We start from the raw sequence: 27160 nt of genomic DNA on the forward strand, positions 1-27160 counted from the left end.
GATTGAGCAATAAATAGTTCAATTTATATTTTGATGTTGGAAAACTTTTGAAGGGGATGTGTGACTGACACAAATTTGGGCAAAGCCTGTTTATAGACAATTCCAGACAGGATATGATATGAAAGGAAATGACAATTTCCTAATAGCGTGTGTAATTTAGCTGGTGAATTTGCCCTTCTTAACTTCTATAGCATGGAAAGAATGTGGGCAGACATCTTTGGGTGTCTATAAAGAGTTATGTATATTAAATATTTAAACATCCAGGAACTTAAATAATATAATGCAATCAAACCCCAATCGTTTGGAATACAAAAAAAAAAAAAAAAAAAAAAAAAAACATGTAAAAGGTCATTGGTTTAATTCTCTTTTAATGAAAAGCAAGAATTTCATTATAGTGCGCCTTTATTTCCAGGAGTATTTGGGAATTTAATCCTTTGAGAAAGCAACTCTCTAATTTCATAAGCTCAACCTGTTAAGGAATTCTTTCTAGTCCACAAAACAAAACAGAACAAAACCCTTGCCAGTTGGAGATGAGGCATATTAAAAATCACCGTCAGAGATTGTTGATGGGAATCATTTTCTTTTATTGATGAATCCTCATGGAGTAAGAAGCGGTGGGCAGTCTGCATGACCGGGACCCCATCCATTTTCCTGGCCAGTCATTCTGCAGTTTGGCACTGAAAACAGGCCTCGAGATTTGAGATTTTTAAATCAATTTTTACATCAGGAAGGAAAAGAACATTTGGCCTCTCTCTGGCAACCCATCTGAATTACAAATGGGATCCCAAATAACTCATCACAACGCTGAGGGTGGTCCAGCTTCCTCATTTCTGGATGGAGCTGAGAGAGACAAAAAAAAGAAAAGGCAAACAGAATGACTTTGTCTTCCAAATAATTGACATGAGACTTCTTCCTTTAAAAGAGAGAAAGATAGGAGGGACTCCAGATAAAGCATGGAAAGACCTCTCAACCACCCACTGCATCCATTCCAAACACACCCTTGAATTCAAGTGAGGTCCCGTGTTTAAACTCATCCTCCAGAGTCATCCACTTGATGTTTGTACAGCAGTAGAAACTGTAAGTCTGAACTGTTAGGCGAACAAATTGGAAATAAGAGTCCCTTGGAATCGATTTTCTGCAGGATACGGATGAGGTAGAAAAGGACGTAATTTCCCCCAAGTAACCCTCCGTCAATTCATAGCATCAGGTCTCATAGTGTCCATTATTCTTATTTCCTCTTTCCCATTAAAAAGGTTAGACCTGGAATTTGAATATTAGTGCCTCCTATTAATGTTCAAACTCCTACGCTTCCATGATGGTTGGGGTTTCCCCTAAAATTCCAGATATCCTAATTATTCATTGACATTACTGAATTATCATGATTATACTGAATATATATAAACATGCTGACTTATCATTACATAGAAATACACCAAATTATCATTACACTATCATGTTCTGATGAACCTTTGCTCTACTGATGGACATTTGGTTTGTTTCCAACTTTCTGCATTTCATTTATTCACTTACTCAACAAATATCATTAAGCTCCCACTATGTTGCAGGCAATAGAGATGAACAATGAGCATAAACAGATGTGGTCCCCGTCCTCGTGGAGAACAAAACCTAGCAAAGAAAACAGATTTGTTTTAAAGTCTATGCCACATTCAGTGAGCACACACCATGTATCTTCGACTCACAACCTCAGCTGCTTCACCAAACTGCATGAACATTGTTATAACCTATTTTCTGCACAGGTGTTAATATCCCCATGGAGTACACTCCTGCAAGATGGCAATTAGCAATTAATTTCAGGAAACACTTCATGGCTTCCAAACAAAGTCTTTGGATTTTTGTAGGAAAAATAAAAATCTTGTCTAAGAGCTTGAAGATAGACAGCATCTGGCCTATCACTATGGGATTTTTCTTTTTTCTTTTTTTTTTTTTTGAGTATGTGCTTAAGCATTATAATTGAATAAGTAAATATTTTAAACTGACTTCAGATATTTTTAGCAGAATATAGTTTTTAATATTAATTGACTTTAGTAATGAGCCAATATTATAAAATATACAATATTGTAAAGTTTTACAATATTGTATATTATAAAACAGTATATTTATATTTAGTAATGAGCCAATATTGTAAATTTAATTTAATTTAATCATCCCTTTAATTACAAATAAATAAATTTTTAAAAATAATTGACTTTAATAGAAGAGAAAACTCAATTGCAAATACATCACCCTCATTTTGTAATCAGGGTTCAATTCATCTGACCATTGATTTTCTACTTTCTAGTCTTCGCTTCCCTTAAATTTCTTTCAGATAGTGTATTTTACTATCTCATGGCAAAGTACCTCTTGGTTGAATTTTTTTTTTTAATAAATGCATTGCCCAGTTGATTTCTAAAGAGATCTTTTTTCCCAGAAATTATTCTTTCATAAAAATCATTTTTCAAATACTTATATTTCCAGGAAAAGAAAGCAGAGTCATCTAAGTCCTAGGATCACTTTGGCCACGTGTAGACGTAGCCCTTTACAAACATCCCACGGGCTCCTGCAGACTTTGGAAACAATTGCGAGGAATGGCTAAGACACCTGTCCACCCTAAATAGAAAGCAATACCTACGTGTATTCATTCAACGGTGTGTCAGAAATTGGCTATTTGAAGCACTCGTGTCTTTTTACAAAGTGAGTGGGTAGAGAACTGTATTCAGGTACCCACAGACCAGGTGGGCAGATGAAACCAGAAAGGTGGTGGATGGCAGTATAAAGGCGTAGATTTTCACTCTGTCAGTGTTAATAACGCCTTACGCTTGAGAAGTGCTTTCCCTGCAAGCTGTTGTCACAGTGCTTCCTTTAATCCTCCTCCTGTCTCTTTCTTTAGGCCGTTGATTTTGTAAGAAACTCTTTGTTGGAATAACCATCTCAGGCTTAGATAAGAAAGACTCTTAAACTTTAATACTGGGAAAATTAAATGCCCAAATGAGACAGCCATGAAATCAGAGGGGTTTTGTTAATTGCATCAATCTAGTAAGTCCAAGAAAACCTGCTGACATGGACTGTCTCATGGAAAAAAAGAGACTTGTTTGTAAGGTTAACTCTTAAACAAAACACAGGAGTCTTTTAGCCAAAGTTTTTAATCTTGGATTCCTCCCGAGTATTAAAATATGAATACCAAGTTGTTCTTTAAGGAAAGGCTTTTTAAAGTAGCATTTGTTTTGGGCAATTCCTGGCTTCACCAGAGACTTGGCATTCCTTCCCACCCTGAAAGGGGACTCTATAGTCATTTGGCGGGTCTCAGCTATTAATAGTAATAATAATAGCTACCGTTTGTTTATCGCATGCAAATTATGTGGCCAGTCCTGTGCCCAGCACAGCGCGTGCATCAACTCATTTATAAGCCAAAATCCCCGCCCGCAAACCCTCTTACTGCCCCACTGTGCAAATGCGGGTATTGAAGACTCAGCGTTTAAGTGACCTGCCCAAGGTCACGGAGTTGTGACCAGCAGAGGCAGAATGCACACTTGGGCTTTCGTTGCTTCTAAAGCTCACCCTGGTACTCGCATGTTATTGATGCTTCCTGTGCTTCTGGGAGCTGTTTAATTTAAAAGCAGATAGAACAGCCAAAGGTCCACTTTTGTGATTTTCTTATTCATGTTCTCTGTGGAAACATCATTTTTATGTGTTGGGCTTACCTGAAATGACACTTACCTGAAAATACGACCAAGCAAAAGATAGGAGAATTAATCCATGACTTTTGTAAAGCTTGGACACAAGTTTTCTGAATGTACTTGCCACTAAAATAAGATTTATGTTGGCTGTTTCATTTTGTCTGAATTGTCCAATTCCGTTTCAAGTGAGCCTCTTGGTAAAACACAAAGGTTGGACTCAAAACCTTTGTTTATCCTGGAGCTTTCTAGCAGATCCAGTTCCTGGAATCTGTTGTAATGAGGCTGATTTAGTAAACAATCAGGCTATTGTACTCGCTAAAATAAAATGTCATCCCAATTCTTCTTTTAAATATCAACTTCAGTTGAAGTAGATCTCTATCAAAATACATTTGCATTCCTTTCAAAGAGATGGGAACTGACCACCAAACATTTCGACTAGGATTTTGAATAAGTGGTGTATATCAGAGATGCTTCAAACATTCTTTGAGAATGAAGCTATAGTCATGCATGGCACAATGAAAGACATTTAAAAAGTGATTTTATTAACATGCAAGGCTTGGTTGCGAATCCAAGCCCTGAGATGCTTCGTCTTTGATTCCCATGAATAAAAATAAACTCTGTAAAGAAAGTTGCTCAATAATATCACACTGGGAAATCTCCGAAATTACTTAATAGTCTTCAGACTGTTCTTTAAAGTACTAAATAGTCTCTGAAAGGATTTTTTCATCTCTTTAAACAGCAAGTCTGTTATTTTTGACAGCTGGGGGAAAAATAAGCTGCTGCGGTTATGGTCCTTTGAGTACAAAGCCCAACAGGAACTATTTTAATTTATCACTGAAAGAGGGCTCTGCAGAGAGGAAAGAGAAGGGGTGGAAAGAATGTGAGAGAGAGGGAGAGAGGGAAGGAAGGAGGGAGGGAGGGAAGGAAGGAGGGAGGGAGGGAGAGCGGGAAGGAGGGAGGGAGCAGGGAAGCAACTGTCAGTACCTGCTGATGTTGAAGAGACAGACTTAACAAGACTCTGTCTGAACTCACCATACAGTTACCTTTCCACAAGTGCAGCTTGGTAGCTCAGTCGATAGAGGAGACCCAGGTTTGATCCCTGGCTTGGGAAGACCCTCTGGAGAAGGAAATGGCAACCCACTCCAGTATTCTTGCCTGGGAAATCCCATGGACAGGTCGAAAGGGTCCGACACAACTTAGCAACTAAACTACTAAACTATACCTCAAAACGAACAGCAGAGAATAATCATGAAAAAGCTCAAGGCAGTCTCCTTTACTTTTTTTTTTAAAGACTTTGAACTTCTTTGCAGTGATTTCCCTGGCATCCTGAGGGTCTCTTTTCAGGACTGTAGCCTAGATCCACTACTGCCAAGGGAACCTGCAGATTCAATCCAAGATGCCCTCCCCCTACTCCCACCAAGGGCTAGAGAAGAAGGCAGATCTCAATCTTAAAGTGGCAGGTACCCAGCACTAGCAAATTGGAACAGTTTAATTTATGGAAGTTAAAAATCTTTGTCCGAGGGGGATGTAACATGACTCCTAATGTCCATTTGGCTTTTCTTTACGAAATCACTTTGGTTGGTTTCTGCCTTTCAGCATTCCCTAACGGCCAGCTCATGAGGGCAGGGCCCTGTGTTCTAAAGGACACTATAGAGCGTGTTTGAATAGGACAGTCAGTGACAACACAGCCCAAATTCTAGAGGCCCCAGGAACCCCAAAGAGATCAAACTTTTAGGTGAGACCTGAAGGAGCTGGTTGTAGGGAGCAAAATAATAACCAAGAACCCTTTTCCCTGCTAACTGTTCTCAAGAAGACGGGCCTTGTAGAGCAATGCAGGAAGCCTAGAGGGAGGAGAGAGCCGGCTTCCACCTGAACGGGTCTAACCTGCGCAGAGAACAGATCCTGTTTGCCTTTGGGCTGGACAGCTCTCAGGAGACGCTGAAGCGGCTGGCGCCCGTATCACGCTGGTAGAGCCTCTAGTTTAGATTGTCGGTTTAAGGAGCCAAAGCTGTGACTTCAACCCCATTCAGCATGTCCCTGATGCCACTGGCCACAGCAGGGGTGCTAAGCATCGGAAAAGAGAATGTTCAGCATAACCCATCTCTCTACAAGGGGCAAAACGGACTACAACAAAACACCCACCACCTAAATGCTACCAGCGGTTTACTCTTCATTTACTTACTCATACATTCTGTGCGTTCTCTGTGTTCTGGTTCCAACATCAGTATTTTCATCACCACTTATTTACCCCAGAATAACATAATCTCAGGATTTAAGACCTTTATTGTTGTTTTTGGAGACCAACACTTGAATTCAGCCAGACTCTGGTTACAGACTGCATGGAAATTATGCCTCATGAGAGCGCGTTTCTCATTGGTCTTCCATTTACCTTGGCCTTGCACCTCAGCGATGAATGTCTGAGGTCATCCATTTCAGCACCTTCCTTGCGTTTTCCCTGTTGCTGTGCTTCTGGTCGCTGAAAGGCCATTGTCTGTGTTTGTTATTTTAGTCAGTGAAAGGGGATGGAGGGATCACCCACTCTGAAGAAATAAATGCGAAAGACTCCAGCTACCAAGTAAGTGATCTGTAACCTCGGTTCGGTGGTGGGTTTAGCTGCTATGTTCTTGGTTCTTTCGAGCCTCATGTCCAATCAGTTCTCAACCACAGCCAACACATCTGACATCTCTAGGTCGGGCACCTACTGTATACCAGGCACCGTCTTGGACTTTGAAGACGCAATAAATGTTCATTACTGTGTTTATCAGCATGAGCTACCGTACGGTACCATAGAGAGGAGAGAAAATGAGTGTTTTGATTTTTCTTCTTACAAAGACACTAATCCTATTAGTTGAAGGCCCCATCTTTATGACATTAATTAGCCTTAAGTCTTTACTCCAAATACTCTCAAGGACAAGCTGGCTTTTCTCAGCTATTTCTTATTGTAAAGTCTCACACACGCTCTTCCCTCTCTGCACATGGATAATTCCTCCTCGTTCTTGACATCTTGGCTTAAACGTCACCTCCTCAAAAACCTGTTCCCTTTCCACCCATCGTCTCTGCACCTCGTGCTTTTACTTCATGGCACTTATCACACGTTGCAGGAAGTCGTTTGTCCACTAGTCATCTGTCTCCCTTCCCCTTCCCACCCCTGTCTGGGGCACTTGTGGAGCAAGGAAGGGACCAGGGACCTGTTCTATTTTTTTTTTATCACCCTGCATGGTGCCTGGTACACAGCTACTTCTGGAATAGATGAGTGGAAGACGTGGGGTCATGCGGGCTGTTTCTATCATTTTCTCTATCCTGAAGAAACAGTTATGTTTGTATAACTGTACATATCCTTTTTTTTCCCCAATGGGCATCATTTCATGCTCAACATCCTATTTTATAATCTGTACTCTTTCTTAACTTAGAAATATACCTCCAAAAAAATGTCATCAATATTCTTCTTCTAATTCTGGTGATATGGAGACATGGTTAAGTGTATGGGCTGCAGGCTTCAGACTGCCTGGGTTTGAATCCTGGCTCAGCTGTTTTTTGGTTGTGTGACTAAAGGCAAACTACCAATCCCTCCAGGCCTCAGTTTCCTCATCTGTATAATGGGGCTAGGAAACGCACTGCTTTATAGGGCTGTCATATTTGGATGGATCTATATGTGTGGAGCACGTAGAAAAGTCCTGATGGAGAGGAGTCACTGGATTGTAGTTGCTGTTTAACAGCACGAGCTGCCATAACAGAGTACCAGAGAGAGGAGAGAGAACGAGCGTTTTGGTGTCTCTTCCTACAAAGACACTAATCCTGTTGAATCAGGGCCCTGTTCTCATGACCTCAGTTAGCCTTAATTATTGGCCTGGCCAAAAAGTTCATTCAGGTTCTTCTGTAATATCTTACGAATGTTTGGCCAACCCAATTCTTCCTTACTCCACACACTTTCACACTGGTTAGGACTTCAGCATATAAAGTCACACCCTCTGCTGCTGTTTCATTACTCTTATGGCTTCTGACGATAAATTACTACCCTGTAATGTTGTTCATATACAAACACACACACATTCTAGCAATTACTAAATAATTTATTATTTATACTTCCATAATAGTTGGTTTCTCTTACACATTTCAACATGGAATATATTGCCTTTTACAGCATTCAGATTGTTTTTATCTTTCTTTTTTAACTGACTACTATAACCACCCTTCCTCCAAACCTATATTCTAGACTCCTTTGGAACTAAAAGTCCCAAAGGTTACTGTCTTGGAAACATGCTAAACTTCTGTTGCTCACTGTGGAATATTTACATATGTTTGTACATTTTGTCTGGAATCTGACAGTGAATCAGTTATGCCCATCATTTTGATTCTAAAATCCGACTGTAGTCACTGGAGATCTGAATGAGCTGGAAATGTCATTCTATTTACACTCATCTAGGAATGTTTCGAGAGTTCTGTTTTCCAGGGTCTTGGATACAGACATGAGAAGATTTGTGTATAGTCTTGGGAGACGACAAATGTTTAGTTTAATTTTAGGAGGAGGGGTAGACAGTCTCTGCTCCTTTTAGATTCTCCCTCTCTGAGTTATAAAAGCCTTAACTGATGCTCCCACAAAGAGAAAGCACAAGGAATTCCCAGCCTGGCTTGGCTTCCAGTGTCTGAATCAAATGGGACCTTCTTGATGATCTTGTCCTCCAGCTGCCTGCCAACGTCCCTGGGTTCTAGGAGGGGACACACTCAGATGATTCAGATGTGAATAAGTTTTGTTATAAATTTTCAGAATGTATAGGGTCAAACCCCAAGCAAAGATTCTAAATCTTCTGCATTTCATGACAAAGCAATCATACACTGTTCAGACTCTTAGCTCAGTTTGAAGGAAAGGACTCAGCCATGTATTGTTTCCAAATTTAGCTTCTAAGCTATGTTTTTTTTCATTAAGCTAATAGGGATGGCATAACCATGTGGTAAATAGACATGACCCACTGAAAGCTCCCTTCTTTAAAAAAAAAAAAAAAAAAACAGTATCAAAGGAGAGCTGTTTGTGGGGACTCCCCACTTCACACCTGAGTGATGAGCTAAGGGAAATGTTTTGGAAACATTGGGAAGGCCAGTTGCTGGCCATTCATTCCAGACTTACCATGTGTCAGGCGAGGTGCTGGATATAGAGCGATGGAAGAAACTCAGAGGGGTCTTATCCTCTAGAGTTTCCCTTCCATCAGAGGGAGTCAGAACACTTCCACATGAGCAAAGAAATCCCAAACATAAAGAAAACTCAGCAGTGTTCCCCAAGAAGGGGGTCAGGCTTCCTCAGACTCTCTTAGCTGGGGTTGCGTCTCAAAGGAGCACAGCTAAGCTGAGACCTGATGGAAAAGACGCGGCCCCCGAAGCCCTGAGACACCCCAAGCAGCAGCGCAGCCAGGAGGAGGCTCTGCTTTCAGAGTCAGCTTCTGCAAGGGAGAAAAGCCCCTGGTGGCTGCAGCAGAATGAACAGGGCCAGGACAAGGCCAGTGAGGTACAGGGGCACCCGATCCAGCAAGTATTTCCTGAGCACCTCCTCTGTACCTGGCACTGGGACCTACCGTCCCTCAAAGCCACCAATGAGTGTTAAGCCAGGAGGACCAATTCGTCCCAGTTTGCCCAGGACTTTCCTGGTTTGGGGGCTTCCCAGGTGGTGCTAGCAGTAAAGAATCCACCTGCAATGAAGGAGACTCAAAGAGACATGGGTTCGATCCCTGAGTCGGGAAGTTTGCCTGGAGGAGGAAATGGCAACCCACTCCAGTATTCCTGCCTGGAGAATCCCATGGACGGAGGAGCCTGGTGGGCTACAGTCCATGCAGTCGCAGAGTCGGACACAACCGAGCACTTAACTTCCTGGTGTTAAAGCTGTATGTTCCATGTCCTGGAACGCCCTCACGCCCAGAGAGGCCAAGACAGTTGCCCCCTTTGTGTGCGGCACCCAGGCACCACGTCCCCCGTGGGCTTTCCATCACCAGCTGCTGCAGGCCTCACAGCGTCGTGAGGTACGATTCCGTTGCTGTATTGTTACTCCTATCCAGAAGAGGAAGCTGAGAGGTCACACCGTTTATTCCCGGTCACTCAGCAAGGATGTGATGAACCAGAGCCACGCCATGCTCTGTTGACTCCAGACACTGAGCTCTCAGTTACTCGCTGTGTCTTAAAATCCTCTACAGGGCAAAGCCAGTTAACGGGGTGTGGGAACGGGGGTGGCAGGGTCGCTGGTTTCTGCCTTTCTGCAGAGCAGCGTGCTGGGGGTGTCTGCCTCCTTGTAAGGCGAGTGTCTGCTCTGGGTGCCTGTCATACTTGACATCTGAGCATCTGCTACAACTTAGGCAGCTGGGATCCAACAGAAATACTCAGGAGGTGTGTTGGTACAGCAGCTGCTTGGGGAGCCCTGGATGCCTGAGGCTTTGCTCCGAGGAATCCCTTCCTCCAGGGTGCTGCAGTCTGGGAAGCCTTCAAGACCGGGCAATTTTTCTCTGTCTTCTTGCTCGTGTCTAAGAGGTGTGTTTGATCGATGCACTGATGTGAAATGATTACTCTCTACCTTCTGAATCAAAACTCCCACTTTGCCATGGAGCTCTGTGACCTAAGTTTTATGAGTCACAAGTTGTGTGTATGGACCCAGTGGGCCAAATGTAGCCGCAGCAATAATTGTGCTGTGGTTGTTTGCTGTCAACAAGGCTTTAAAGCTTCTGCTGTCAGTATTTTTAAATAAACATATTTTGCATTTACTGTAATTCGATTTCAAGTTTCCACTGAAAAACAATAGAAGATCTGACAGTGCCGAGCTACAATCTAATCACATCTTTGGTGGATCTGAGCAGCTGTTGGCCTCTTAAACAAGGCATGTGACGTTCAGCTCACCAGTCTCCCCTGCTCCGATGTGTCTCCCCAATATCTAGGCCAGCATTGCTTGAACTGGTTTTCTTACACTAGAGAAATATTTCTTTGGCCTTAGGTGGCTTTTCAGTTCAGTTCAGTTGCTCAGTTGTGTCCGACTCTTTGCGACCCCAAGGGCCGCAGCACGCCAGGCTTCCCTGTCCATCACCAACTCCCGGAGCTTGCTCAAACTCATGTGATGCCATCCAGCCATCTCATCCTCTGTCGTCCCCTTCTCCTCCTGCCCTCAATCTTTCCCAGCATCAGAGTCTTTTCCAATGAGTCAACTCTTCGCATGAGGTGGCCAAAGTACTGGAGTTTCAGCTTTAGCATCATTCCTTCCAAAGAAATCCCAGGGCTGATCTCCTTCAGAATGGACTGGTTGGATTTCCTTGCAGTCCAAGGGACTCTCAAGAGTCTTCTCCAACACCACAGTTTAAAAGCATCAATTCTTCAGCGCTCAGCTTTCTTTACAGTCCAACTCTCATATCCATACATGACCACAGGAAAAACCATAGCCTTGACTAGATGGACCTTTGTTGGCAAAGTAATGTCTCTGCTTTTTAATATGCCGTCTAGGTTGCTCATAACTTTCCTTCCAAGGAGTAAGCATCTTTTAATTTCATGGCTGCAATCACCATCTGCAGTGATTTTGGAGCCCAAAAAAATAAAGTCAGCCTTTTACAAGTGGGGAGATAAGGTCACCACTTGATTATCCTAACCCTTAGCCTCTTTCATATTTTTATTTTATCTGTATGGCCCCCAGTGTCATTTCAGTTCAAGTAAACTATGGGAAAAAGGCTTTGACCTCCTAACAGATTTTTGGTCGTCTGTAATTTACCTAGAATTTTGGATTTTGCAGCCTCATTCCTCCAAACCATAGGAACCAAGTAGGATTGCGAGCATTGCATTTTACCATGAAAATATGTCCGTTCAAAACTACAAAGAAAACAACTGCCTCCTTTTACTGCTGTTTTATGAAGTGACAGTGTCACGCCAGAGATTAGGGGGACAATCATGTAGAGAAGAGGCGGCGTACCCAAGGAAAGGCACACGCGGTGCAAGTGGGAGAAGCCTCTCACAGCGGCTCATGCGAACAGCGGGCTGTAGGAGCAGCTAGATCCAGGGGCACATGCGATGGCAAGGATCCATGGGGTCTTTCTCCCCTTCTCTCTCTTCAGCTCTCATCTCTGCTTTTCCTCTGTGTCCCTGGGTTTCTTTTTCAAGCAGATTTTTTTCCTAGAAATGTTGACGGTTCCTGAAGCTCCAGGCTTTTATCTTCACAGCTTCCGGCTCAAAGGAAAGGGAACAGACCTCTCTCTTGCTTGTTTTAGCAAAGCTTTGAGATCAGCTCAGGTTTAGCTGTGTTTGGCCAGTCTGAACCAATCCCAGCAGCCCAGTCATACACAATGCTCTGGTTGGCCAGGTCTGGGTCACGTGTCCAAGGATGAAATTAGGTGTGAAAACCGCAGGGAATAAACCAGAGAGAAGAGTGGTTCTCCAAGGAAAACCCAGCTTGTAGTTCTAGAAGGAGTAAAAAAAATGCTTGCCAGGGAAGCATTCATCAATGAATGAATGATCAGATTGGTAAATAAATGTCCCCTCTGTGCTTTCATACCATGAAAAGAATTTACACATCTTTTCTTATTTTTTTCCATCTCATCCAGGACTCACAAGTACACAGACACCATCCAACCTTTGAACATCTCTGTCTTAACGTCTTTATTCACCTGCTCCTGAGTGTTGTCTTGCCGCCACTAAAAATGCACTTTGTTTGAACTTGCTCTAGACCTCGGACCCCACGGAGAAGGTGGTCGCTCCGCCACAGCCGGAAGCGGCAGCTGCGGGCCAGAAAGGCAAAGAGGGCCCGTCCAAGGGCAAGAAGGCAGCCGCGGAGACCAACAAGCAGAAGGGCGACAAGCAGGAAGCCAAAGAGCCGGCCCCGGGCGTGGAGCCGGCCGCCGCGGAGGCGAACTCGCTGCCGAACGGGGACAAGCCCCAGAAGAGACCCGAGAAGCGGCGGCAGTCCCTCGGGGGCTTCTTCAAGGGCCTGGTGGGTAGTCGGGGCGCCTCCCCTCTCAGGGCTTTTGGGCCCCGGCTGTGGGTCCCGCCTCCAAAGGCGACCGGCTGGCTGGCCACCAGGTGGCCAGACCTTTGCCAGACAAACCCTGAGCGCCTGCTGGGGGCCAGGGGCAGAGAGCCCGGCGCGCGCGGGCGCGTGAGATGCTGGCGCAGGGCGGAAAACGGGAGCTCCGTTTCGGGCAGTGGGCAGCTCGGCCAGCTGTGCGGGCTGCGCAGAGTACTGGTCCGCTCCCACGGGAGCAGGGAAGCTATTACAGCTGTTCAGCGAGGACATGCTGGACCCTTGCTTATAGCCTTCGTGGACTGGTTTGCTGCTACAGTGCAGAAATGGGCATAGAGGGGCCACAGCAGAAGAGACAGTCAGGCAGCACACTTCTCGGACCGCCTTGGAGCGCTGATGGCACTTTGGCACCGTGATGCCTGCAGAGATGGTGAGCGGCGGGTAGACACTGAGTCTCGTTCACGCCACCGAGCCCTTTGTCTGAGGCCAGGCTTCCTTGCATTCGTCACCTCTTTAATGATGGCAACATCCCTTTGGGGTAGAAACGCTTCTTCCTTAATCCCTCCATCTTCCTGTTGTCCCGAGACTCCCACAGTGGTGGAGAAGAAGGGAGGGCTTTCCTGCCACTTTGCAAGGATCCAGTCCAGCCCCGACGGCTTCCAGGCTGGGCACGTTTCCCCGGGGGTTGCCTGACCCCTCTCCTGAGAGGGCAATGCTAGCAGCAGGCCCGTCACCACTCAGGGAGCCATTGCCACCTCGTCACCTACGGAAAAGGAGCCTCGAGCTGCCCCGCCCAGCCCAGCCTCCCTCCCCGGAAGCTACAGCGCCAGCCGCTCCCCATGTGACCTTTGCCCTCCTGGTGACGGCCTCCATTCTGGCCGCAATCTCGTCCTTTACCTGCTCGGATTCAGATAGAAAGCAGCCTGCTTGGTGTTACATGAAAACTTTGCAGAGATAACGTTTTGTAAGCAAAGTAAACAGCCAATACGGTTAGAAAGTGAACAGAGGGTTGATGAAAATTAGATCTACCTGGGGACGGTTTTCTACACCGCCCCCCCCCCACCCCCAGGTACTGTTCTTAGCGCATCGTAAGCCAGGACTCGCCTTGTCTTGGAACAACCCTCTGAGATACATGTCATCACCTTCGTTGAGATAAATGTCATCACCTTTATTCTAAAGATGAGGAAACTGAAGCACAGGGAGTTCAGTCATTTGTCCAAGATTTCACAAAGCTAGAAAGGAATATACACAGGCATGGAACTCAGGCAGCTCACCGGAGCCCATTCTCTTACCCACCACCCACGAATACGGCGTATTTATTTAGGACAGCACCTGGCATAAAGTGCTAAATAACGCGACTGCTGTTGTTGATGTGACAGATCTTCACCTTCTTTTGTATTTCCTCCAGGGACCGAAGCGGATGTTGGATGCTGAAGTGCAAACAGACCCCGTGTCCATCGGACCAGCGGGCAAATCCAAGTAAACAAATCTTCACGGCTCCCATCAGGTTCCGCCACCGAGATGTCTCCTCCCGACTCTGTCTCCCCCCAAACCCTCTCCATCTGTATATTTTTTTCTTCTGATGGCCATCCCATGAAAGTCTGTCTCCGAATTAAGCCTGAGCTGTTGTATATTGAGGTGTATTATTTACGTCTCTGGTCCAGTCTTCCCTGGTAAATAACTGTAAAGATGGGTGAGCAGGTTAACTAGCCAGGTCTGAAGATGGGTCCCAAGCAGGGTCGGGGAGGGGCAGAGAGGACTGCATTCTGGTTAAGTTATAAAAAATGGCCAGGGGCAAGTAAGTTGCAGAAGGGAAAAGACTGCTGGAAGGAATTAAGCTTTGTAGTCAAGGCGTGCTCATCCTCTCGGCTTGAAGAGGAGAGGCGAAAATCCGTTTGTTTAAGTTCACGTTTCAAGGAGGGAGACGGTGGGCTGTGTGTTGTTGGGAGGTTGCCAATTTTCTGGAATGGAATGTGTGGGGAATGACAAAGGAATGAATAAGAGTTGTTTTTCAAATAGGGTCCTTGAACGTTATTGACGAGAGGGAAAAGATTGACTGGAGAGGACTTGACATGATTTGGGAAAACAATTGCTTTTTGAGGCTCAGTGACAAGGGCGAGGATTACAACTTCAAAAAAAAAAAAAAAAAACAACCCAAACCAAACCAAATAAAATACGTTGTGAGTTTACTTTTGCAACACTAGGGGGCGCCAAGGTCTCCGTTTTCCTCCTGCATCCGTATCCCTAACAAAGATTTGGTCTCTGCAATCTTACATTATTAATGTTTCTCAGATGGCTGAGGGGCTTGCTTCATCTGTTCTGTCTGACACTTATCTCAAGTCTGTCTGTAATTTCCTAATGTTCTCAGGATGTGCTCTGATAAAACCCTCCCATAACCCCAGTTAATAATAAAAATTTACAGAAGATTATTCAAATACCTGAGTTTTTTTTAATACTTGTACAGAGGAGTACATAGGACCATGGTGTATTAAAATGTAGTTCAAAACCTAGCCATATGATCGACTGATATCATGTATACTGTATCTTTTTCTGATTTAATAAAAAAAAATACGTTGACATCTGAACGATCTTTTAATGTTCAGCTTTTAAAGCAGGTCTCGTCTCTCTGTCTGAGATGGCTTTATCTTCCATGTCAGAAAATCGATGCTTCCCCATCTTATTTCCTCTCCCAGCTCTTCCTCGATTTCCTCATACGTGGGCATGTGCACACACAGATGTGTACATGTGTATGTTTGCACATACGCATGTGCACACACATATGTGTAATATATACACACTGCCTCTGGCCACACGGACAGAGTAGAGCCTGACACAGAGACTCAGAGCAGGTGCGAGCCTGAAGGCGGGCTCCCAGAGGAAAGGGAGGAAGAGGAGGACGGCGCAGGGTCTGGTCTCAGCTGGAGCGGAGTTTCGTTCTGTCTCCCAGGGGGCCCTGGAGTGTGAATCGTACCACAAAGTTGGTTCTACTACAGGCAAGGAGGCTGGCTTTTGTCCCCTTGTTGGTGAGCCATAGACCACCCTGGGAGGTGTTGGGCCAGGCAAGCTTCTACAGTTGAGCTGAGAAGCTGGGATCCCTTGGGCTGGAGGTTAAGAGTCAGTCGAAGTGTCCACAAGTGACACATACATCCAGGTGTGTATTTATACCCACAGACGCGCACACACACTCAGGTGTGTATTTATACCCACAGATGCACACACACACTCAGGTGTGTATTTATACCCACAGACGCGCACACACACTCAGGTGTGTATTTATACCCACAGATGCACACACACACTCAGGGACATGTGTTTCCGTACAGGGATAGACGCATGCACACGTTCAGTCTTACACAGGCAACGGACATGTGTGACGGACACAGAACCATGGCCCCCGCGGCTCCTACAAGCCCACTGCGTGTCCAGTCCACCGCACCGTGGCTAGAAATAGCACTGAACACCTGCTCCTGAGAAGTACATACCTTAGGCAAAGAAAACTTTGGCTTGGGCAAAAAGGCTTTTGGAAAATGTGTTCAGGACAAAAATATTTCCCCAAAAAAAGTTTGGGAGGCCCTTGGGTCCTAGGACCCGCCGGCTACCAGCTTGGACTGGTTGTGCCTGAGAGCCCAGCTCCCAGAAAAGACCAGAGGCTTTTTCCTTGGGGTGGGTTTGGCTTCTCCAGCCCTCCCACCTGAACCTGGAAATTCCTCTGTTTGTGACTCACCCAGCGGAGAATGACCTCATGCTGCTTCATGTCTGCATGCTTAACTTGGCCCAAATCAGGGGAAAAAACCCTCTGGGGAAGACCTCAGTGGGGGATGACTTTCCCTCCATCATCCCCATCACAGCACATGGGATGATTCAAGGCAAACAGGCAGCCGGTCACTGCTTTGTCTCTAAACACTGCGGGGGTTGCCTGGTATGACCTTTGAGCTCTGGCCATGCCAGTCTGTTGAGAAAGGTGACAGTGTTATTTGCAAGTTTCACCTCACTGGACACGGGCTTTTTGCCCTGATGAGAAATGTCTCCAGGGCGAGACTGACTCACTAATGCCAAAGGAGCCCTCCCACCCCGGGAAAAAATTTTCAAAATTTTAAAAAGAAGTTCTCTGCTGAGAATCTTGCTGCAGAGCATGCCAACAGTTTCCGTAACTGGTTTCCCATCCTCCTGGCCAAAAAAAGAAAGCCATCTTTGAATGAAATTGCTTGTTCTGTTTTTAAGAAAACTTAAGCCAGAGAGGACTCTAAAAATTATTGGGGAGATTCTAAAGCCAGTTGTAACCTGAAAAGCAAGTTAAAATTCCATTTTTTTAGTTTGGTGGGGTTTGTTTGGTTTTAATTGGAGAGCCCATTCCTGACACATTTGCAATAAATACTAATTTCCATGCTTCCTGTTGGATTAGGGGTGAAAAGAATGGCCACTCCCTAAGTGAGTGGGGAAAGCTCCGGGGACACAGATTCACAGAGGGGCTGAAGTTCTTTAAAGGGCAGCGCCCAGGAATGCCCTTTGGATACCAAAACCACCCACAGTAAAATGTTAAGAACACCCCGAAACAGAAAGAAATTAACACCTGGGGGAGGGGCCACAGGTGCCTTTTTGACGCTGACATGCTCGTTAACTTATTATTTATTTTCAGGGGCACATGGATGTGTCTTCTCCCGTGTCAAGACATGGCCTTTCCAAGACTTGGGCTGTTGAGCTGAACTGGCCACCATCAGGGAAAACCACCACCACCACCAACAGGGAAATGCTGCTTGCCAGCTCCAGCCAACGGCGACGTCTGGAGTGATATCCGTAAAAGAATTCGTTCAAACCACAGTTGTTCTCAGCAGCCCCGGAGGTCTCTCATGAATTCATGCTGGGGAGAGAGGCACATGCCACCCAAGGAAAATGCCAAAAAGGGAAGGAAAAGAGAAAGAGAGTGAAGTCCTTGTGGTTTTGTTGTGCCCCTCTGCCCTTTAAACCAATCATCAGGGATTTGCACGCGCCCGCGCGCGCACACACACACACACACACACACACACACAGACTCCCTAGCTGCATTGCTGTTGTTTGTGTGCAAACAGATGCACTGGGGTCCCATTTAATGAGACTCCAACAGGTTCGAATCTGCGCCTTGCTGGCTGCTTCTCAAAGTGCCTGGAAGGGAGCAGGCCTGATGAGCAGCATTTCTTTTGCCAAAGAATCCCAAACTGATCTTAAGCCTTACAAACTAGAATCAGCTCACCACGCTACCTGAAAGGGGAGGAAAGGAAGATGATTGCCAGTATTAACTCACCCAAGTTGCAAATGCAGGGAATGCGCTTTGCAGAAATCTAAAATGATTCTTATCAGCTTTTAACTATCCTCCCAAGCCCTTTCTCGGCCTTTTATTAATAAAAAGGCAGTTCGCACGGTGAGTAGAATTAAGCTCCTCTCTGGTCTAGATCTTGTTCATTCTATCAGTGGAAATCAAGTGACACCAGCCACCCCCCACCCCAATCCCGGAAATTACGGGCTCCATTAGGAAGAAAAGGAACTTACAGAGCAGCAAATTCTGTAAATTTGTAATTCAGATCTCTAGCACTGGCCTGAACGCCTGTCAGAATCCAGTCCTTGGCATAAATTGGTTTTCAGAGGAGCTTAACTCTTTTGCTTCCCTCTCTTGGAAAGCCACTCACTGGAGCCTCTTCGCCCCCTGGCCCTTTAACTGCCATTGCCAGTGCCTGGATAGCAAATCAGGGCGATTTTATGAAAGTAAGGCTAACAGGTGGGCTTCCCTGGTGGCTCAAATGGCAAAGAATCAGCCTGAGATGCAGAAGACCTGAGTTCCATCCCTGGGTTGAGAAGATCCCCTGGAGAAGGGAAATGGCAACCCACTGCAGCATTCTTGCCTGGAGAATCCCATGGACAGAGGGGCCTGGCGGGCCATGGTCCATGGGGGCACAACTGAGCAGCTAACACTTTCACTTTTACCAAAGGTACTTTGTCACACTTTGCGGTTTGCAGGCTGCTTTTTGACTAAGTTGTCTAAGTTAAAGCCGTGTGCCCTAACTGGACTTAATGGCATCCTCTGTTGTATTTCACTGTGAGAGGGAATGGTGTGCACTCTATGGCTTCCTCCCCTCCCGAAGGTGCGCTCCTTAACAAAATGGCCCCCAGCTGGATCTGGCCATGATTGCATGCGATTTCTTCTCCTTGAAGGGTTTCTATTTAAATCTGGCCACAGGAGGGAGTTCCAAGACCTGGATCCCAGATCTCTAGCCTGGCCCTTTTCTCTGACCGCTGACCAGGAGGTTGGGCTGAAGCAACTCTTAAGAGTGCGTTTGTTGGGTAACTCCTAGAAAGTGGTTAAGTTTAATGACGAGAACTAGGGTAAGAGGGCCAACCTGGAGAGTCCATTGCTCCCTGTGATTCTCAGTCCCCCGAACAAAAGGAAGGTTGGTTATTGGTTGGTTTTTCCATTTTTATCAGCTCAGACTTAGAAGAAGCTTGAGAAGGGCAGTGTGATTGTAAACGGTTAAGTTGGTGTCACTGCCAAGCGTGGAAGTCACCCTCACACCCAACGAGAGGAGACGGCAAGTGACTTACCCTGTCAGTTTCCTCCCTAAACAGGAGAGTAAAAACAGTGCATAACTCGTGGAGCTGCTGTGAGCGTGCACTGAGATGGAGCAAGGCAAACCCTTTGTGCAATGGCTGGTACATTAAAAACAAAAAAACCAGTACAGGAGGGCTGTTAGAGCACAGGGAATGTTAGCACCACGTCCCTGAAAACTCCTACTCAAGTTGGCTAGTTAATAATGACAACAACAATAGGGATATTTATCATTTTGTGTAGTAGGTGTTTTGTTACAACCTGGCTCTGATCCTCTGGGACTCAGCTCTGCCATGTCCCAAATGACTCGACTTCCGTGCGAGACAAGGGAATTACAGGATCACTGCCATCAGTTGCAGTTTCATTTCCGTGAAAACTGATGTTGAGGAGGTAACTATAATGATGCAGTAAGCAATAAAGCAACTGTGAATATCAGTATCTTTAAAGTTAGCCATTCCCCAAGCCAGCCAGGCCCCTTCAAGTTCCTGATGGGACTTGAGCAATTATGACGCCTGCCCTGCAGACCAGGGTCGTTAAACTGTGAGCCCATCAACATCAGGGACCTTCTTGTCTCATTCACTGTTCTGTCATCGATGTACAATACCTGGGCACAATAAATACCGAATAAATAGCATCTGGATGGGTAAGTTGATAGATAAGTATTTTAAGGCCATATCCATTGGAAAGAGGGTTGCCTTATGCTCTGGCTTGACTTTAACTCCAAGTGTTGGATCACTCTAATCAGTCTTCCCTCCTCAGGTGCCCAGCTGAGTGGTCCTCAAAGCATGATTCCATAACAATCAGTGTCAGCTGAGAACCAATTAGAAATGCAAATTGTCCAGCCCCCTCCAGACCCAGGGTGGAGCCTCGCACCCTGTGCTCTCACAAGCCCTGCATGTGGTTCTGATGCAGGGAAAATTAAAAACCACTGGTCAAGGTTGAGCTCTAACTTCACTGAGTGTCAACCAAAAAAAGACCAGTTCTGAACATGCAAAGATAATCACAGCTAACCTTGGAATTTACTATACAGGTCAGGTATTGTGCTTCACAAGAAATCCCTTGTTTACTGCCCATTTTACAGCTGAGGAAAACAAGGTTTAGAGAGGAGAAGCAACTTAGCCTGCGGACACACAGGTCAGAGCCAAGGTCGCAACCCAACTAAGCTCTTCTTAAAGGTGTATTTTTGCGTTTGTGAGAGATACAGACAGACACAAAGACAACTGTAATATAAATGAACGCAGGGCATGGTGGTGCTTAGAGGAAGACACTGCCTCAAGACTAACGGGGATGGAGCTTGGCCGTTTCAGGAGGTGACGGTTGAACTAACTCATAAAGAATGGCCAAAGGGGCTTCCAGCAGAACGGAAGTGCAAAAGGCCAGCGTTTAGAGGGAATGGCAAGTAGGTCAGCATGGCTGGAGTGAGGCTGTGGGGAAGACAGATGGTGAAGGCTGGAGAGGAGGCAAGACCACATCGACAGGGACACGCAGAAAGGAGCCCGCAGTGAGAAGCTTAAACCTTCTCCTGTGGGCAGTAAGGAGCAGGGAAGGGATCTGAGCTGGAGGGTTACAGAATCAGATTTGTACTTTGGTTGCAGGTGGATCTAATGCAAACTCAATTCAACTAATATTCCCTGGATCCCTTGAGTGACCTCAACTACCAGACACCATAAAGTGTCATCATTTTACTTTTAAGCCTCTTCACAGAGTATAAGAAATACTCAGACAAGACCTCGAAATGGCTTTGGTCCTTGAAAGGATGCGTGAATGCTTATTTCCAAGTGTCATACATGTGAGTTTGGAATTGAGCCCATCGTCCAGCTGATGACCCACATCTATGACCTTCCCATCGTCCAGCTGATGACCCACATCTATGACCTCAGGCTGTGAGATCTTTAGTTACTGTACCCTAGTTTGCTTCTCTGCAGAATGGAAATAATCGGGGAACTTAGACTTGATGAGAACAGTAATAAGACAACCATTTGTAGCCTTTTAGTATAGTGTGTTAGCTGCTCAGTTATGTCCGACTCTCTGCGGCTCCGCTGACTGCAGCCCACCAGGCTCCTCTGTCCCTGGGATTCTCCAGGCAAGAACACTGGAGTGGGGTGCCATTTCCCTCTCCAGGGGATCTTCCTGACCCAGGAATGGAGCCCAGGTCTCCTGCATTGCAGTCAGATTCTTTACTGTCTGAGCCACCAGGGAGATGAGACAACGCATTTATAGCTTGTTAGTAGAGTGCCTGGCAAATAAGTGCTCAGAAAGCATATTGATGAGGATGCCCAGGACATCTGCCTGAGGTAGAAGGTATGTCTTCTCTTTCAAGGGCTCAAAGTCCACCCAGTCCTTGGGACACCCTTAAGCTGCATGCTTGTCTCTCCCTGTTCTGGTAACCTGATTGTCTGGCTCATCCAAGAAAAGAGAAAGAAGGGAGAGAAAACATGTTGATTTTCCCTGGTGTCCATTCCATTCGAAAGTAAAGTAGAATTGAGGGGAGGGGACTCAGGTCTCCCTTTAATCTTCCTTGGTTGTATCTGCTTATTAGCCATGTTGCCATAGTAGCAGATGCTGTGGACGCCTCACTGGTCCTCAGCCCAGCTCTGAGTTCACCCACAGCCCTGATAACTTTCACTTCCATGGTCCCTCCATTATTTGCTTTTCTTCTTGATGGCTTCCTCCATGGGCTGCGGGAACTTGTTCAGTCCACATGCAGGATTCCTGGAAATGCCTGAAAGTTCACGCTTCCAGAGGCACCCTCAACCAAGGAGAGATGGAAGATGACAGATAAATAGCTCAGCTTCTCCATATTTGGGGGGATCTTCTACATGTTTCCACAGAGGTCCCCAGCAAGAGCCCACAGTAGTAACACACTCATAAATACACCCTCCCTTGTTCGTGCTCCCTGGGACCCATTCTCAAATAAACGACTTGCACACAACCTCTCGTCTCAGGATCTGTATCGAAGCACAAACATCTGTGTCTCCCTTAGGCTTTCGTCAGGGGACCTAGCTTTGTGCCAAGTAGTCGAACAGAAAGGGGGTTAATACGGCACTGGTTTCAAAGGTGCTGGAAGAGCTGACAAGGCAACCATGTGACAAGGAGACCACGCAGAGACAAGACCCAGGAGGAAGCCACAGCCACCAGTAAGGCCAGACAGATAACCGGGGGAGGTCTGGTTACCAGACCAGGGAACCTGAGGTCCTGTGGGAAACGGAGAGCCCTGTTGGGGGAGGGAGGACCGCCTGAGGGCGGCTGGGGTGGGAGGGGATGGGTAGGACGGAGGTGGGAGAGGGGGTGGGGCGTGGGAGGGGGGGGAGAGGGCTGGGGGAGCGTGGGAGGGGGGAGCAGGTTCCAAGGGCTGCTTTTGTGCTGATGGGAGGAAAAACGATCTTGGTGCCAGTGCCTCCCACTGGCTGACCTGAACGAGAAGCCACTTGGTTCTATGGATCCTGGGAAAGGTAGCTTGAAGGCAAGCCTGGAAAGAGGACGTAAGAGCGAACAGGCAAATGCCCAGCACAACCTGAGGTCCTGCTTTGAGAGAGAGAAAAAAAAACAAAAACCACCAGGGCGCGGCTTTGGTTAGGGCCCCACCCTCTCCCTGGATCTACATACGTGAACATGTATGTTTTGGTCCCTGTGACAACCCGGCCCCCTTCGTTACCTTCAGGACAGAGTAGACGTTAAGGATGCAGGCTCTGGGTCCAAAGGCCGGGCTGGAATGCCAGGTCACTTCCCTCCCCCCTCGCTTCCCCGCGTAAAGCGGAGCTGATGGTGGAGGCCCCCTCGCGGGTTGCGCAGGCTCTAAGGAGACACCCTCCCTGCAGATGCGCCTGGCGCATCGTAAGGGCCTAATAAGGGTTCACACTTATCAGCACACTGTGAGTTTCAACTGTCGTTTGGGTATTTGGACACCCATTAAAATTCCTGCTCGAACTTGTTTCTTCTTCTCTTTACCACTCCAGCCCCCAGCTTCAAGTCTAGATTCCGAGACTCGGCCTCCAGTCTCGACTGCGCCGCCATTAAAGGACAAAAAGAAAGCACCGAAAAACGTTTGCACTTTCACAGAAGTCCTGCCAGGACCGAGGAAGGAGCAGCCCTTCCCCACCCCTCTTGGCTCACAACCCTCCCTCGCAGCCCCCGCCCCTCCCTCTCTCGGCCACTTGTTCACAAGTAGCTTAGCAGTTTTGAGGATACAAAAACAGGAAATTGTGCACCAGTCCTGACTAAAGCTAAAAACGCATGAGCAAACCCTTCATCGCACAGATTTCTTCAGCTCTCAGAAAACGAGGGCCTTGAAAAATCAGGCCCCCTGGCCGAGATCTCTGGATTTGCTTAATCATTTCCTTTGCAAATGTGTAACTTCTTTAGCCACGAAGACGAGATGGTGAGAAAGAGGGAGGCGGGAGGTGAAATGTTTGAAGTCAACCACAAGACAAGACAGGAAATTCTGGAATGGGGGTGGTGGTGGTGGCGTTTCTTTCATTCCTCGGGGCCACAGCAGTCTCCGAGAGCAACTCTGGAAAAATGACCAGAATAGATTTTTATTTTTTTGCTGTTGACTCTGACTCAGAGGGAAATGCAGGCATCTTCATTCAGGGGATAAATAGAGATCATCAGAGCCAAGAAGACTCTGGGTTGTCCCCATCTGACCCTTTCATTTGGGGTTTCCCAGGTGGCTTGGTTGTAAAGAATTTGCCTGCCCATGCAGGATACTTGAGACGTGGATTTGATCTGAGTCAGGAAGATCCCCTGGAGGAGGAAGTGGCAACCCCAGTATTGCCTGGGAAATCTCATGGACAGAGGAGCCTGGCGGGCTACAGTCCATAGAGTCAGAAGGACTAGGACATGCCTGAGCACACATGTACGACCCTTCATGTGAGCCAAGCAGCAAACACTTGTTGAGAGCCTGTTCTATCCTTGTCATTTACAGATTTGAGGAGGAAGAACAATTTTAACTCAACACACTCTTGCTAATATAGCTGTGATGCATATAAAGCAGAAACCCCCGCATCTAGAAGGAGAAATAAATGCACAATCGTGGTTGTAAGTTTCACCTTTCTTCTATTAGTAACTAAAAAACAAACCAACAAAGGCAAGTTAGCAAAAAAAAAAAAAAGACCAGCACTATTTATACACTTGGTTTAATCAATGTTTATAGAACAAAGCAATCAATAACTGCAAAATATATATTCTTTTTAAAGTACACATGGAATATTTACCAAAATTGACATGTGCTGGCCTATTGAGTAGGTCTCAGATTTAGAAGGAGGGGTGGGCAGGGTTTGCTGTTGGATTGGATGTGAAGATCAGAGAAAGGCTGGAGTCAGGGCTAACACGGAAGGACTCGGTGTTCTGAAGTCAAGAATGACTGGTTCACGCATAATTAGCATTTTGGAAAGATAGGAGTGTGTGTGTGTTTGTAGCACTTATAAGATAGGAGTATTTCTATGTGTGAATTAAGGTGGGAATGAACCTGTGTCCAACTGAACATGAAACAATTATTCAAACTTGGTTTCTGGAATATTCCCAGAGTGAAACAAGCCCCTGGTTTTATCACTGTCTTCTCAGTTTAAGTATTTGCTTGTCTTGTGAACTGAGTAGGCATTATCTGTTTCAGTTTGGAGTGGTGGACACAAAGAAATAACTCTTTAAAAGTTCCATGGTGTTGACAAACACTTCTGAAAAAAATGAAGTGGATGACCCAATTCCTGGCCTCCTTTATCAAAGAGGGATTGGTTTATTCATTGACCAATTGAGTATCAGTTGTGAGTCTGGGTCTGGGAGAGTGATAAGAAAAGCAGAGACCACTCCAGGATGGACTCAGCCTTATTTTTACATACTCCCTTCAGATTTTTTTTATATAGATTATTTCACAGTTATGAAAGTACCTTGCAAACAGCAGGTGATTAATAAAATGCATATTGACTGCCTGACTATCCAGTTCAATGCAAACTATTTTGTATTATGCTTTGTTCATGTGGCCAAGTCACTTCAGTTGTGTCCAACTCTTTGTGACCCTGTGGACTGTAGCCCACGAGGCTCCTCTGTCCATGGGATTTATCCAGGCAAGAATACTGGAGTGGGTTGTCATTCCCTTCTCCAGGGGGTCTTCCCAACCCAAGGGTTGAACTCACCTCTCTTATGTCTCCTGCATTGGCAGGCGGCTTCTCTAACACCAGCACGACCGGGGAAGCCCATGCTTTGTACATGTAAGCTCTATGATATGATGTGATGTTATAATCATTGCGTGTACATTCCACTTATGTTTTTTCATAAGATGTGTGGCTATAAGCTCTATGGTGCTAGGATTTCTCGTGTCAGTGTGCGAGCTTGGCTGAGCCACTTTTCTTTGCTGTACTGTCGTGCATAGAATTACTACAGATCACTCTGCTTTGAACTCCACCACAGTGAGTCGTTCTATATATTGTGTTTTGCCTTTTTTGTAAATTTCCTAAAATGATCATAGACTATGGAATTAAACATCCCAAGCTAAACCTTCAAGTTAGCTGAGCAGGAAGCCCCAAAAGATTAAGCCAAAATGGGATTCCTTCTATAAGATCAGGTTGTAATAAAATGAACTGCACAAGATGATTAAACCATGTGTGATCCTATTTTCGTTTTGAAGTATTCGCTTTTCACTCTTTCAGAAAACATTGAAAACCCACAACTCCCTCAGCACAGATCAATAAAAGATATGAGTGTTTTGATGTATTTATAAACAAAAACAACAGTACTTTCACTTTAAGCAGACATATGTTTTTTTAAAAATGCTCATCAGACATCTGGTTAATCCAAAGACTGGCTTTAAAAGGCTGCAGAGAAAGATTCTTGGCTATGTTCTACGTTTCCTGAAGCAGAAGCCCCCTCAAATCTTAGGGTGTGTTGGGTGGGTTAATTTCTCTCTCGTTGTGCTGGTGGAGCAGAGAGGAAGGAGCAATGACAGCAGTCTGCTTAAGTGAAGGCACTTCCCTAGCGATCAGAGACAGCCAGCTGCACTCGACGTCCTCTTGTCTCAGCAGTGACGGGTGACGGGTGATGGGTGAAGGCGAGTCTGGTGTCCTCGGGGCCCGCAACCAGGGGCATGGAAAGCACCTTTGTCAGTGGCTACCTTGTGACTGAAAGTATGTTAGCAACTAACTGAGCAAGGCAGGATCCAGTCCCTGATTCCAGAGTCCCTGGGCCCCGCTATGTAACATTACTCTCTCTCCAGATTGGTTGCTCTCCTGTTCTGGTTGACGCCAAAGTTCACTGGAAATGGAAAGAATGCAAGAGGGGAGGCCAAGGAGAAGGCTCCTGCTGTGATTTCTTGGGAGAAGATGGTAGCTGAGACTAGGTGGTGAGAAGTGGCTGTTATCAGGACTTGTTTGAATAAAACATAATGGGATAACATAATCTATGTGGACGCCAGTCACATACCTATAAGAGGGCTTAAGCACACTGCCTACAGGTGTTAGTCACTTAGTCGTGTCTGACTGTTTGCGACCCCATGGACTGGAGCCCTCCAGACTACTCTGCCCATGGAATTTTCCAGACAAGAATACTGGAGTGGGTTGCCATTCCCTCCTCCAGGAGTTCTTCCCAGCCCAGGAATCAAACTCAGGCCTCCCACAGTGCCTGAGGATTCTTTACCGCCCGAGCCATCAGGGAAGCCATCCTAGCAAGTAACAGTGCTCAATAAATTGGTTCGTTGGCTGGAGCCAACCTGGCTACCAACAACAGACGCCAACCTGGAACTGGGAGATTTCACTTTTCACAAGAAAATCTGCAGGTTACCAAGAGTATCTTTCTCCCCAAACCATCCTTTCTTATTTCATCCCATGAATGATGGCCCTAAGGTAGGGTGAGAAGAAAACAGGTAATCCGAGAATAAAAATCTACAGTCCATAGGGTTGCACATGTCCACTCTCTGTATTTTATCCTATTTCATCTTCAAAGGAACCCAATGTGGTG

The 27160-nt window shown here is 45.9% G+C and overlaps 1 protein-coding gene and 3 long non-coding RNA genes across 13 annotated transcripts in view; 2 read left to right on the forward strand and 2 right to left on the reverse strand.

Annotated features, from left to right (window-relative positions):
- BCAS1 (brain enriched myelin associated protein 1) overlaps positions 1-15077 on the forward strand; it is a 99324-nt gene extending 84247 nt beyond the window's left edge. For 6 of the 10 annotated variants that reach the window (XM_006063672.4, XM_044927499.2, XM_006063669.4 and 3 more), the window contains 3 exons: positions 6184-6249; positions 12349-12612; positions 14051-15077. In XM_006063672.4, the coding sequence (XP_006063734.4) occupies positions 6184-6249; positions 12349-12612; positions 14051-14125 (405 nt within the window). In that variant the 3' untranslated portion in view covers positions 14126-15077. The remainder of the gene's footprint in view (positions 1-6183; positions 6250-12348; positions 12613-14050) is intronic. The other 4 variants (XM_044927500.2, XM_044927501.2, XM_006063671.4 and 1 more) reach the window with 1 other exon arrangement.
- Positions 702-3955, reverse strand: LOC102394586. Its single transcript, XR_003102947.2, has 3 exons — positions 3715-3955; positions 1531-1626; positions 702-840 (listed from the first exon to the last, which is right to left on the reverse strand). It is a non-coding gene; the product is annotated as an uncharacterized LOC102394586 (long non-coding RNA).
- Positions 15078-17250: 2173 nt separating the features above from the next.
- Positions 17251-18405, reverse strand: LOC112578656. Its single transcript, XR_006544258.2, has 2 exons — positions 18166-18405; positions 17251-17500 (listed from the first exon to the last, which is right to left on the reverse strand). It is a non-coding gene; the product is annotated as an uncharacterized LOC112578656 (long non-coding RNA).
- A 3295-nt stretch (positions 18406-21700) lies between these two features.
- Positions 21701-25802, forward strand: LOC112578657. The gene is made up of 3 exons (XR_006544259.2): positions 21701-22353; positions 23173-23594; positions 24141-25802. It is a non-coding gene; the product is annotated as an uncharacterized LOC112578657 (long non-coding RNA).
- Positions 25803-27160: the final 1358 nt, after the last annotated feature.

This window comes from Bubalus bubalis, chromosome 14 (genome assembly GCF_019923935.1).
Source record: "Bubalus bubalis isolate 160015118507 breed Murrah chromosome 14, NDDB_SH_1, whole genome shotgun sequence".
Lineage (NCBI taxonomy): Eukaryota > Metazoa > Chordata > Mammalia > Artiodactyla > Bovidae > Bubalus > Bubalus bubalis.